This window comes from Atractosteus spatula, chromosome 16 (genome assembly GCF_055471065.1).
Source record: "Atractosteus spatula isolate fAtrSpa1 chromosome 16, fAtrSpa1.hap1, whole genome shotgun sequence".
NCBI lineage: Eukaryota > Metazoa > Chordata > Actinopteri > Semionotiformes > Lepisosteidae > Atractosteus > Atractosteus spatula.
In genome coordinates, this window is record NC_142721.1 from 11,127,027 (window position 1) to 11,141,307 (window position 14,281).

At 38.4% G+C, this 14,281-nt stretch overlaps 1 protein-coding gene across 4 annotated transcripts; it reads right to left on the bottom strand.

Moving 5' to 3' along the window:
• Nucleotides 1-1,477: 1,477 nt before the first annotated feature.
• slc35c1 (solute carrier family 35 member C1) lies at nucleotides 1,478-4,920 on the bottom strand. 4 transcript variants are annotated; one of them, XM_088935122.1, is made up of 3 exons: nucleotides 4,820-4,920; nucleotides 3,262-3,779; nucleotides 1,478-2,387 (listed from the first exon to the last, which is right to left on the bottom strand). In XM_088935122.1, the coding sequence occupies exons 2-3, from the start codon at nucleotides 3,746-3,748 to the stop codon at nucleotides 1,825-1,827; spliced, it is 1,050 nt and encodes a 349-aa protein (XP_088791248.1). In that variant the 5' UTR covers nucleotides 3,749-3,779; nucleotides 4,820-4,920; the 3' UTR covers nucleotides 1,478-1,824. The 4 variants fall into 4 exon arrangements, with proteins under 4 accessions (XP_088791248.1, XP_088791250.1, XP_088791249.1 ...); XM_088935124.1 differs by lacking the exon at nucleotides 4,820-4,920 and adding an exon at nucleotides 4,599-4,680; XM_088935123.1 differs by lacking the exon at nucleotides 4,820-4,920 and adding an exon at nucleotides 3,924-4,583.
• Nucleotides 4,921-14,281: the final 9,361 nt, after the last annotated feature.

The following is a 14,281-nucleotide window of genomic DNA, read 5'->3' on the forward strand; positions in this document are numbered from 1 at the left end:
TAGCACTGAACTTTAACAGACTTATGTCACAACAAATTAATATCCAGTAGTTAGAGAGTACAGAGTGTCCACTATTTTTTGACAATCAAGAGTCTGTGCACTGTTGCTGTTCTGAATGTTTTACTGAAGAAACAAATTTAATCTCCTTCGGAATCCAGAAACATTAAACACGGAAGAGAAACACTTAGAAAGTCCTCAGAGTCAACACACTACGCATGTTCCAACGATAAAATAAATAATGCATCAGAGGTGGATTTCAGCTTTCATCCTGTTGGGTGTGAAGTCCTTTCCTTTTAAAGCAAGATTGATGACAGCCATAAATCCAGCTAAGTGGATATAAGACCATTTGGCAACCACACCCATCTGATGCTATTGACACAAGGTGCCCTCGTGAACAGGGCTTTCAAAATATATACTGTACCAACACCTGGGGCCACCTGAGCTTCCTGCGGTGAGCCACCTAGCATTTTTCTGCCTTGTCTAATGGTCTTTGAAATAATGTGTGGATATGACATCTTTGATTCTAGAAGTGATGTTTCAAATTTAACACTGGTGCCTGTGCACTAAATCATGTCAGATGGGCAGAGTAGCAGTTTAGTCTGTAAATTGTTAAAGGTGAAACCCATCATCCCCACAATGACATAGGCCAGTGTGAGATGCCTTCAGTAAAGCACTGGCCACATTAACAGCAAAAGCCTTCAACCCCAATGTCTCATAGAGGAGACTCTGACATTCGGCACTGTTTGTTGGGATACAGTGGGGACCTAATGATGGCAGTGTAAATGAACACATTGAATCGCAGTGACCTCACGGGGGCAGATACCAGGTTTTCCCAGGAGGACTGAAGCCCATCCAGGAAATCTGAGACTACAGGGATGCCATGTGGTCACCGAGGGGGGAACCAACAGGATCAGGTAGATGAACCGACAGTTCTGGGGTTCCACTAGACAGGATAGCTGCAGTCACTCTCTCAACAACAGGGAGAACTTCTGTGAACTTGGCTGGGGGTTGGGCTCAGATCGAGGTCCGGGAGCACAGGAGGGAGAGGGCTGCCTGTAGGACTGGCTGGACGTGGGGCTCACGTTCATTTACAGGGTTGCATCCTACACGTCTCCAACTGCTGAAGCCGTCAGAGAGAGGGCACCGCCATTCCTGCCAGGGATGGAGCCATGAGAGGCGTGAAGACAGCAGGAACCACCTCCTGTCCAAAAGGGGCCTGGTGACTAAATAACATACCGAGACCATCTGGCAGCCTCAGGCCCACTTACCAGCTTCACCACTCCCTCCATCAAAGCAGCTGTGCACCATGCAGAGGGGCATCTGTGAGTATATATATACACAAGAGCCAGGAACGTGATAAAAGGGGGCTCTGTCGGCAAAGATGATCAATGTTCTAATTCATTTTTTCTTTGTATTATGTTATGATAAAGATTCATTTCAATCACTTGAGTAAAATAATGTACAATACAGCTCGTACTTTTCAAGGTTTGTTTTAGATATTTGATTTATTACTTTGCTTGGACGGAAATATTACACAACTAGTCATTAAAATAAAGAGATATCTTACACACCTCTTAAAATGTTCTTTATTTACAGACTTTTAAAGAAACTTAAAAAATATTTTTTTCTTTAGCTACAGTAATTTACGACTACAAAAAAACAAGTTTAAACAGTTCAGAAATCTTCTTTTTCATCCACAGTTTGATGCCAGGGCTTTTCCTACTTGCAGTCCGAGCATCAGTTGTACAATTCACAATAGAAAAGATCCAAAAAGCACTTTGGAGACTCATCACATTTTTGCTTATATGGCTCCTGGTCTGCACTCTAAATACCTGAGTCATTTTTGGCAGTAGTGCTTTTAGTCTGTGGGTCTTGCTGAATTTTCTTCATTTCCAGTCCTTTGACCCAGGTATAGGCAAAAGAGCCAGCCAATACCATTAGGTTGCTAGTCCACCACAAAAGGCTCTTGGTATCCTCAGAGTAGATGACAGCCAAGACTGTCTGAGCACAAGCCTTTGCAGTGCCTGACACGTTGTGTGTCAATGGACTTGTGAACTTAATCTGAAGGCCAGTGACATAGCCAATAGCAAAGCCGAAGACCCCTCCCAAGGTCATCATACCCCAAAAGTACCAGCTGTCTAATTTGTCGAAGTAGAAGAGCGTTTTAAGTTCCCCAAAGACCACAATAAGGGGAATGAACAGGAAGCAGGCATTGACGTTGTTATAATAGGTTAGCTTCCATATACTGCCATCCACGACCGGCATCACTTTCTTGGTATAGATGGCGTTGAGTGAAACGCACAGGCTGGCAAGAACTCCAAACATGATTCCTGTCCAGGACAGTGACCCGGCTGCCCCTTCTTGATCCACACCTAACCAAAAGCCTCCTGTGCAGAAACAAGGAGAACAAAAAAAAATTAGGTTATGGGTTACCTTTGCCCTCCACATACAGTTTGCGCTTACAGTTTGAAGCACAGCTATGACATACAAGCCATTAATGTAGAACTGCTGCAAGATTAAAAAAAGACTTCCAGTGGCAGATGATGCTCACAAGCTAGTTCTTGCACACAAAAGTTCTCCTGTTTAAAAAAAACAACAACAACAATAAATATTTAAGCGATCGAGGAAGATTTATAATCAAGTACCGTTTTACTTTTGTTTGATTTATGTAAAATTAATTAAATTCTATGTCTTTGTTGTCAAATTTACTGGACTTATTTTTTTCAGAAATCAATCAAATTGGAAAAGCAGGAATCATCCTGCAGAGCTTCAGCCAAGGGATTAATGCTGAACAGTAAGTTTATGATTTTATTAATCGAAAAAGGTTAAGGTCAAATGATTTCAAGACCCAAGAGCACATCTTTGGTTAAAACACATTTGTATTGAAATCATTAGTTCAATAACTTTCTAAATGGCAATGACTTTTTCTGTATACCAATATCATTTATAACAGGCAAAATATATATAGGGTAAATGCAAAACATACTTGGACAGTTTTCAGCCTGAGTACCTCACTTCAGAGCTGTGCCGGTTGACACAACGAGCTGGTTTCACATTGTAAACTGCTTTATTTAGAAAGTACGCGCATGTCTGCGTTTTAATCACTTATATGAAGACTCGTTCCAAAGGAAGACAATGAGACTGCCTGCAGAATAATTCTCCATTACGGGACACTGTGTGTCTAACGTGACAGCGCGCCTCCAGTAAAAGCAGGTGATAAAATAAAGAACGAAGAAAATAAATCAGAACAGCATACTGTACCTATTATGACTCCACAGCAGAGTAAGGCATAGGAAGACGTGGTTTGCTTGATAATTAAATAGGACATGAGCACGTTGAACACAGTAGTCAGCGATCTCCCAACATTGTAGAATGCCACCCCGACATATTTCAAACACAGGTTGTTGAATGTGATCATTCCGATGAACACAACAGACAAAGGCAGGATCTCTCTGGACATCTTGAGGTCGAGTTTGACAGACGGGAACTCCACAGACGTCGGACACAACCTGGACAGCAGACTCATACACCAGCAAAGCCCCACAGTCACGAAGCATTGGAAAAACGTCACGAACAGAGGGGCGTCCAGTTTTAAGGCAGGGCTGTCCAGAAGGTATTTATTTAGAAAAACCATGGTAATAGATATGAACCAATAAAGAGCAACCACTAGGGCTATTTTAATGGCTTTCAATAAGAAAGAATCCGTTTTTCCTTCTTGGTCCAAAGAATCGGACTCCATAAGGGCCATCTTCAAAATTTTCGAACGCTTCAACTGGGTCCTGTTCATGACAAAACAAACAAACAAACAAACACAAAATAAGCGAAACGTTTTACATGTGATGACTGTACGCGGTGCCCACGACCTTTCACACGTACAAGCGCTCTTTCCCTTCCTTGTCAACTTCCTGAGTCCTCCCACCTACCAGCCTCACTGAAAACCAGGCGTTTCAAGTCCACAACCATGTAGGCGTGGTCGCAAGGCTCTGTGAAAATACTTGAGCAAAAAAACCCGTCACTCCACATACGAATCCTTATAACAGAGGCAGAAGAAATTCCAAACCCTGCCCCAACTAAAAGCCCCGCAGTACGAAAAACCGGTTATCTTCCTTGTGTTGTGTTTCTTTTCACCACGCCTTATACGGAACAAGTAGGTCCATTTCACGCGAAAATTATAAAAGAAACAGCGACACACGTAACGCGTCGGGCCGTGGAACCGAACACCCAAGGAAGATTCCACAGTCGAAACATTGCGTTCTGCAGTACGGAACTACCCTCTTCCCCATCCTTTCAAAATCGCACGCTCCCTAACCCCCATCTGTTAATGCACACGTCAGACTAGAAATGCAGGGCCCTAGTCCCTCCTTCAGACATCAAGATCCTGCTGTCTTAAAGCGCCAGCATGACTTAAAATGTGAAATATCGCCTCTACACCAGAGAAGAAGAAACGAACTCTTAAGCACCTGAACATCTGAAATATGTACAGATTCACACGACACACATGGGTTACACACGCTCACATGCTTAATTTCAGTCAAAAGCACGACTGACATTAAAGTAGTAATTACAATAGACAGCAATGCTACTGTTAATGTACATACGTTTATAGTCAGTCAATACAGTATAGTCAATATGATTGCTAACCACGTTAAAATTAACTAGCAACAGTAATACAATCTTAAATTATAAAGGCTATGCTAATTAAACAACTACAATACTACTACTACCACTACCACTACTACTACTACTACTACTAATAATAATAATAACTCTGAAACCCTGTCCTTCTGATCATCGATACCCGTGACAAAGTATGTTTTACCTTTTGTAAAAGGAAGCAGGAAGTATTTTCTCCGGACCTCGGCGCCTGCAAATTCTTTATAAAGTATCCACGGTTTCCAGGTGACACTGTAGCCAATCGGAATCCGGGTAGGTATTTACTTTGTGAACTTGTTTGGAGGGCGTATGTTCACCTGTACGGAGCTGTAAACATATTATGATTCATTTCATGTTATTAAGTTCACAAGGTAGGAAGAAAATTACAGTTTTAATTGTGTTAATTCACAGTGGACGTGTTGCACACTTTCAAAATTTATTTTTGGGATAAATGATGTCAAAGCTTTTACTCATGTTAAATCCAGTCCACTAGTAAAATGTTATAAATAATATAAAGTGGATAAATATACATGCATAATTTATTATATTGATCAAGTTAATATTCTCTTGTCAAAGGTCCTGATTTACAGGTAATGCTTTTTATAGATTCGCATTTACCAATTTGATACATTCTGTTAATGTGTTTCGAGATTAATTCTCGATGAGGGCATTTCAAGACACTAGTTTTTATTGATATAAGAAAATATAATTTATCTTCTTAAAACTATCAAATTAATCAGAAAAAGGTTTCACTGATATTTAAAGATACATCACGTTCAGACACAGAAGGAGGGAAATATAAAGTCACTTGTATGTATATATATATTTACAGTAGATATACAGTAGAACTGTATTGTCCAGGGCTTTACTGCACTGAATGTACAGTAAATTTAAACTGTGTGCTGCTTTTACAGTAAGCCATGGAGAAAACACAGAGAAATCGGCCTTCTCAGCAGGAAGCCTTTCTGGAAAAGTATTATGAAAGCCAACTGGAGAAAATATTGGAACAGATAGAAGAGTACAACCATCCAATGGTTTGTAAATTTTGCAATTATAGAAAGCACATTCAATACTTGCTTAATTCTGATTTACATTTATGAAATATACTTAAGGTATATTAATATACAGTACACTAACTTAAATATGACTGAGTAATGGCAAAGTGTAGATCATGTTTGTATAAATAGAATCACATAAAACTGCATCACGTAAGTGAATTAAAGGATAACCATGAGCACATAAATAAAACAGCTGCAACTTGTTACCTGATGATTAGTAGTCAAGTTGAAAGAAGCATCATGATCCTCCTATTAAAGCTGTGCATTTAAATGCTGAGGTCCAATAAAACAATAGGTCTTGTAGAAGTCTTCATTGTTGAAAAGTGTTGTGAATCAGTCTGCATTTTTAACTGAATGCAAGCTGATGTTCTGTTCATTGAAACGCATTTTAAATTGCAGAGGTGCAGGATACTGGAGCAGCTGCTGATTCGCAGTCAGTTTTCTCAGATCCAGTTGCTGTGGACTGTTCTCCAGCCAGTCTGTCACAGGGACTTCATGTACACCGGTAATTTGCGGTTTCACACGTTTGTCTTGTACATATTGTGGTGCTAGCTATGTGCCTTTTCTTGAGTTTTCTGTTTCTGCAGTCACAATATTTTTCAGGAGGATGCAAGTGAAAAGTGATGGGGGTGAATGTTCTACCCACGTGTTCATCAAAGTTAACGGTGGGGTGGTGGCATTTAATCTCACCTTCAGCTATAGAATCTGTAGAAACCCCTCAATGTTGATGCTATGTTTTACATGCATCAGTGTTAACAATGTACTCAGTGTTGTTTTGCATAAGGAGAAATTCTTGAAAAGTGAAATTCTGTCTGGGAATATCTTGTTGTGTCTCTCCTTTGTCCTTTTTAAAGCTAGAATGGCTTTTCCTGAGTTCCAGCTGAGTCCCATCAGCACCGAGTTCAGCCGTAGGCTCAGCAAGTGGTTTAAAGGTGGGCGCATGGGTCGGCTTTTCCGGGTCCCCAGTGTCTTTCTGAGAGATCTGGATGACGTGAGGAGATTCACCTCGAACGGTCAACACACACAAGAGCAAACAGAGAGGCTGGGGACTGGTCCAGTGAAAGAGCACGAGGAACAGCGAATCAGGTACTATTCTCAACAGTACTGAAGACAGAAAGGCACAACGTCGTGGATAAAGCATACAAAACTGTAAAATATTCAAATCCACTAACATCATTCTAACATTTATTTTATGATTTATTTAAATAAGTAAAAAAAATGTTAAATTAAAACAGCCGTTATCTTAAAAGTTAACAGTATGGAAAATCAGCCTAAAATGGACTGGACTACAATAACACATATTCTTAAAATAGATATGAAATATATAAATAATCCCAACAATTTTTCGCCATCCTAAAGATCATAAATCTATCTTAAATACTGTAGTTTTCTTCATTTTAGTATTATTACATTAATCTTTCACCAGGCTGTGTTCCTACCCGACTGGGTTTTGGAGCATACATATAGATTTTCAACATATAAATCTGGATTTCATTTCATTTTTTAAAACATTTGTACTTCCGTCCTCAGATTACCCAAATTGTGTAGCCAGAAGGATTTTCTGAAAAACAGATCTGAGCCCCAGCTAGATGCCCTTCCCTGCTGTGAAGACCTCCGCCTGGTACAGAGAACATTCATGCGGTCACAGGAGGTAAACCCTATTCATGAGCAGGTAGCTTTTACTTTTGGATACTCTGTTAGTGAATAACAAAACTATAGTTTTGAAGCTGAACTGTAAGAAAGTAACAGATACTTCTTTTGATTTAGGTTCCATCACCTCTACAGTATACTGTATTTTGAACTTGTTGTTACAGATGATCTTTCTGAAAAAGGGGAAGAAAGTCTTACCTCAAAGAAGAGTTAGTCCCAAGCCTGGACAGATTATTGAAATGTATGAACATCAGTGGAATGGTATGCATCATTCTTCATCTTCAATATATTGGAAGTCTCTAATAGTCAGATTCCATGTGTTGCTTTATTCTTTACAATTTCAGAGATTGGTAAACCCTAATCTTTTCCTGATTAAAATTTGTAGCATTATGTAGTGTTTTTATTGTGTTTTGGTGTGGATCTTCACAAGTTGCTCTGGTTTTCTCCCACAATCCAAAGATACTGGTAAGTTAATTGGCTTCTGGGAGAATTGGCCTTGATGTGAATGTGTGAGAGTCTGTGTCTATCCTGCGATGGACTAATGTCCTGTCCGGGTGTATCTCTCTTTGAACTCATGGCTGGCTCCACCCCCCTCCTGACCCTGTATTGGTAAAGGGGTAAGAAAATGAATTTACGTAACACACACTTGTCACTGGGAAGTAAAGCAGAGCACCCGTAGAAAACCTACACAAACAGAGTACTGTACATGCAGGATCTACAGATAGAGTGCCCAGGACCAGAATCGAGGACACAGTACACAAGAGCTTTTGGGTAACTTCCATTCCTCCACGGGCCTGGCCTTGACAGAAGCAGCGTTGCTTCATTTTAGCTCTAATGCTCATGAATCATACAAGTGCATAGACATTAGCCAGCACATGCCTTTGTCCACAAGATGGCAGTGTTGCTCAACAGAAGTGTGGTCATCCTAAAACGGAAACGCTTTCATGTGGTTGGATTGCCAGGAAGCTGAAACAATATTCTGGAAATGATAAAAATGGCATATAGCTTAATTTAAATAAATCGGTGCTTCTCTGGTTCTCTGTAAATATACAGTACGTTTTTCCTATTTCTCACCACTGGAGAATAGTTAAAGATGTAAACCGTAACATAGTCAATATTAGATTAAATGGTATTTGAAGTATTCTGAATTAAATTAATTGTGTCAACAGTAAAAATGGTGTTTTAGGAAAGTAATCCATATTTATGAATGTGCATATAGAGTTCACAAGCTATTTCCCAGTGTATCCTTTGTTACTACAAGTTTCACCGATCTGTCATTGAGATGACTGTATGATTGTAATATAATCTCATTGCCATTCTTTAGGTTTTATACAGTACAGGATATCACTATTCTGCCTGTGGTGGGATGTTCCTGTGGTCCAGAGTTGCCTAAATGGCTTACAGAAAACACAATTTATGAACAAGCATAAAGTCATGATTCTGTAAAGACACAGTAACATTAAGAAGCACATAGGGAAGTTTTTTTTGTTGTTGAATAGAGATTCTTCCAGTCCCACCTACTTAGGATCTTTTGCTTGTGTGTGGCATTGTAACTGGTGTTTGGGTCATGAAGCAGCAATAGTCTGCTGTGTGGGAGAGAATAAAAAAGGTGGAAGGATTTCAGAAAAAAATACAAAGTGAAAACTGTTCTCCTTTCCTTAACCTTTGAGTTTACAAGAGCCCGATTATTAGCCTTCTCTCCATCAAGATTGCCCTTGCTGTGAATTCAATTCAGAGTTTAATGAGGTGCATAGCATCCCTCCTCAGCAAAAAAAAATGGTTACCACTGTTGATTTAAACAGCTTAGGAGTATATGATAGCATTATATCACCTTCTTGGAGGAGAAATCTCGCTTCAGGGAGCTTTCCAATCCAATTTTCTATTTTTCACCATACCTAACAGCATCACAATATAATAGAAGTCGCTCCCTGCGAAGTCTGCCGAGAGCTGACTGTAAACAGAATGGCTCATTGCGCGAAGAGGAATTTCCATTTTTATCATGACTCCATTCAAATCAGGAGGCGCAGCTCTTCAAATGGCATCTTTATTTTCTGTTGCACGTTCTGCTCAGCCGTACCCATGTGGAAAGAAAATCGTGCATTGGGGCTTTGCTAGACTGCTCTCTTTCAATCAGCAGAACTCCAAGTGCTCCAGTGCAGTAGTTACACTGCATTTGCAATGAGCTCCATTAATTTAGGATCCTTGGATTCAAAAATGCTTTGAAACAGAAGGTTTCTCTGTTACAGTACTTAGGCCTTACTGCCTTACACTGTACAGTCCTGCTGACTAACACATTCTCCTCAGTGATGCCAATTTCTTCCATAAGGGCTTTGGAGCTGAAACAGAAACCATGGTTTTAATTAAACAACCGTCCACAAAACAGAGCATTGGCTCACATTATAGTGCTGAAGAATTGTTTGTCTTTGGAAGGTGCTTGTGGTTTATTTTTAAATTGCTTCTCATCTGAGCTCTATGTGTGTGATGTGTCTGAAATAAAAGACCCTCATGAGAAAATGTGTTTATATCCCTAATTTATCTGAAAGAAGCCATGGAAATAATTGGTCTGTTACTCATTGTGTGACACCCCAGGGCTGTATAATCATAAGATTACACGGACAATTAACTTATCTGTTCAACGAAAAAGATCCATACTTTCATGTTCTAATGTTGTTTCAGAGCCCTTTAGTTTTTGCAGAGGTAGATGTGTACTTTAGGATTAAAAAGACTGAAAAGGAATCACAGCTAACATTTTATCCTTCCTGTAGGTGAACAGGGACAAAATGCTAGAGGTAAAATGTTATTATAACACTCCACCAAACACATATAAACAAAGCTAAAGTATTTGCTTTGCAGTAGCTTACAGCAGTGCTGTTCAACTCCAGTCCTGGAGGTCTTCAGTGTCTGGTGGTTTTCACTTACATCTGTTCTTAATGACATAATTGAGCTAATCATTAGTTCAATTGGACCAAGTTAACACTTTTCAAAGGTCTTCCACTGTAAATGTTTTAAAAAGACCTTGGAAACCTGCTGGATTGTGTCTTTCAGGGAGTGGAGTGGTACGTTTACGGCTTACAGGGGACAATTCTAACTCAGAGTAAAGGAAGGAGTGTAATCTTTGGAATCACTGTAACATCTTCAAAATCCAAACATCTAAAACTGAAGGACTGTAATCTGGGAAATCAGTATAACATCTTCAACATCCAAACTTCTCAAGTAGTTTATCTATTGGCGGAAAGAATATCTTCTTGTACCGTTGCTGGTAGGATGGGGCCAGAAAGCTACAGTACCAGATAAAAACTGCCTCTCAGATGTAGAGAAAGCATTCCTCCCTTATTAAACTAATTAGGAACTATACATCTGAGAGAGGAGTTGAATACAGACACCACTAATCCTATTTGGAAAATAGAATGACATTTTACTTGATTATACAATATGTGTACTTCTGTGTCCTCCTTTGTATGAGGTATGTGATTCCTGCCTGTAATAACAAGTGCACTGGAGTGCATTTCTATCTTCGCATTATATATTATCCAGTAACACAATATGCTTAACTTCCCAGTACCAAAGAGTTATAAATTTTATCTTAAAGCTCAGACAGTGTCTGTTCAGTTTTTTCACTCATTGATGCGGTGAACCTCCCATGTGCTTTGAGACCTGCCTTGCAACTGAATAGCTTTTATTCAGGAATGTCTCACATGCTGCGGAATTACGGCTTTCTTTCTTTCTTTTCCTCAAGAGCTGTTTCGGTGTCCTTTACTGTGTAATAGTGCAAATAAAACAAAAAACACTTTTATCTGAGTTTTGAATTTTCCCCTAATTAAAACAAATAAACAAATAATACATATAATGTCTGTTGCATATTTAAATATCCAGATGAATGTATAAAAGCTTTCTCATTCAGACACAAGATAAAGAATCAAATAAATCAATGACACTTACTGTAGGTATTTTTTGTTTCCTTCCAGATGCACAAAGGAATCACCTGCTCAAGAAACTATTACTGCTTTTGGATTTAAGGCAGCATTATTATATTTTGACATTTTTAACAGTAAGTGTCTATTCCTACTGGAGAGTGCTCTTCATTCTTCCTTTGTCTTGTAAAAGTACATAGGTAATACTTTTCTATTTGCAGTTAGCGATTTATGTTGCTATTTTTTTAGATATCATGTCCTTTCATAAGTAAATCCGTAAGTATCATGTTCTTATTTCTCTATTTCTTCTCAAAGACAGCTTCATTTTTATCAGTAACCCTAGTTTACGTCTTCTCTTTCTTTTTAGGTGAAGTGCTATCGGGATTTTATTGGTCTTCTTCCAAAGAAGCTGTCCCTAAAGATTTTGTCTTTTCTGTCTCCAAGAGAACTCCTCTTGACTAGCCAGGTACTGTACATGCCAAGCCAAATTCTGCTTGATTATTTGAAAAGACTTTTCTATAAAAATGCATTCAGTATTTAGGAACAAATAATTAATCCTAATTAATTAATTAGATTCATCCTAATTTTACAGATTGTTATTAAAACCTTATAAGGAAACCAGGGTGACACGGTGGTGCAGTGGTTATCATTGCTGTCTTGTATCTCTGGGGCCCTGGGTTCAGTTCCTGGGGTGCTATTTGCGTGAGGTTTGTATGTTTCTCCCTGTGTCTGTGTCAGTTTCCATTGGGTGCTCAGTTCCTCCTCCAGGAAATCCAAAGACATGCTGGCAGGCTAATCTGGGGAGCTAATCTAAAGCTTCTGGGGAAACTGGCCCTGGTGTGAGTGTGTGCATGTTTGTGTCTGTGTGTGTCCTGTGACAAACTGTATCCTGCTTGCACCTGTTGCCTCCTGGAATAATTGGATAAAGCTAAGAATGGATAGATGGATGTTGTAAGTAAACTGGTCTAAATAGCATTTCTTTTTCCACAAACTTTTAAAGACAAGAAAAATGAATGGCTTTACATGGTTAGACTATCTTTCCAGTGCTTTTTTGCATAAAAACAATAGAAATCCATTTAAATGAGCTAAATTTTAAGTGAGAACTGCTTCATAGTTCTGCACTTAGTAGGTCTGAATTTTTTTTAATAAGCATCTTTATTACTTAATAACTTATTATTTAGCCAAATAAAACTAGCTTTGTTTCTTTAGTACATTACTCATAATTAGAAGCAGTCTTCACATTGCTCCCTATCTCTTATCGTATCTATTAGAAACATCTACCTATAAAATTTACTTTTTGTGCATGGTGTAATTCCAGGCCTTACACAAAAGAAAGTCACTGAGTGATTTGACCACATTGGGCCAGTGTCCCATCCCATAGTCGCGCTATAAGCCTTATACTTTGTGACTGTAAGTTTCGGCTCTTGCTGATAGCAGCACGATTAAGGACTATGTTGCCACTGAAAATGGGTGGATGGATGGATTTGACCACATGGTGGCAGTGTGCGTCAGTGCTGGTTCTTTTAATATGAAATGTTCATAGCATTTTTATTCATTTGGAAACATTGTTTAAGAGATTTGCTGATATTTTAAAATTGATTACAGTGACTGAAACAAGAAAAAAGAATTGAAATGTGGTATAAAAGATAGACTTCAGTTAGATGTTGTATGTTTTTTTTTAATTTAAATAGATTGAATAGTTTTGATTTCATAAACAGGAAATGTTCCACAGTAACCACATTCAGCAATTTGATTCTTAAAACAAAAGCAATTCACATCTCATACTTCTAATTTTTTTCTTCCTTGTGGAAGGTCTTTCACTTGGAGATCTAACACTGAAATGTGATTTGATTCTTCGTGTATTACAGTAAGAGTCAAAGGACAGGGTTTTTAATTAAAAAGCTTAAATAATGCATATAGGTTTTGAGGATGGCTGGAATAAGGCAGATTGATTTTACCAGAAGCATTCTATTTCAAATTAATTCATCATGTCCACCCAAAACCTTGTACAGCAATCTGTTCTAATGTGTTTAACCAGTGCAATTTGTTATAAGTTGATTGCATTTACATTAAAGCTAATTGTTTTCAAAAGATTTTTTTACCATAATTGCATCTTCTAGCCAGGCTAGAACTTTTCCACATTACCTTCTTAATCTATTAAGGACAAATTGAGCTTCATATATTTTGCAACATTGGAATGTCAAATTCACAATCTAATTTACAATAGAGTAATGTAATATAATGTTGTGTTGTTAGTCCAAGATGCTTCAGCAACTGCCGTATCATACAGCTTCAACTATCCAAAGCGCTTTTCAACAAGTAAAGGTAGTTTAACTGATTACTGTGTTTCTGTTGCTTTCTGTGTTGCATTAATTTTGTTTTGTATAAAAATATATTTGTACCTGGGTATTCTAAATTGGGAAGAAACTAACACAACCTCCACCCCTGGAACAGCAGCTCTAGGAAACAATGGAAGAACAATATTAGATGTGTCCTATGACTACTCACCCAAAACTGATATAGGAACAGACTGGGGGGAATGTACGGAATTGTCAATCAGCTTTCAGATTGTGATGAAACTTGGGTCCACTCACAGCCAGCAACGAAATACTGAACACAAGCTGAAATTCACCGGTTAGGAACTTCAAGTCTGAGCTTTCAATCTGGAAAGTAATGATGATGACATTTTGGTTTTAATGGTGACGATAAGAAGAAACTTATACTTTGGAATATTTAAACCTTAAGTGAAATATTTCTGTACAATGGGCGATGTTGAAAACAAGAAATAATGTTAAATCATGACATAAAACCTACTAATATTGCAGTGCTTTATCTATACTGGTGGAAACATCTTCATAGTGTAGAAAACATTTATTTGTATGTATTGTGAGAGATTTTTAGTTCTTAGATTTTAAGAATATACAGAATATGGATAATATGGTGTGAAGCTTTTTCCAATTTGCAATTTATTTTCAGTAATTTACTGGTTATACCAGCATTTTTGTATAG

Bases quoted from the DNA above. Each gene is read 5' to 3' on its own strand.
- slc35c1 (XM_088935121.1), bottom strand. From the start codon at position 3,787: ATGAACAGGACCCAGTTGAAGCGTTCGAAAATTTTGAAGATGGCCCTT. The intron at 2,388-3,261 runs GTACAGTATGCT...GTTTCTGCACAG, and splicing joins CTGCTGTGGAGTCATAATAG to GAGGCTTTTGGTTAGGTGTG.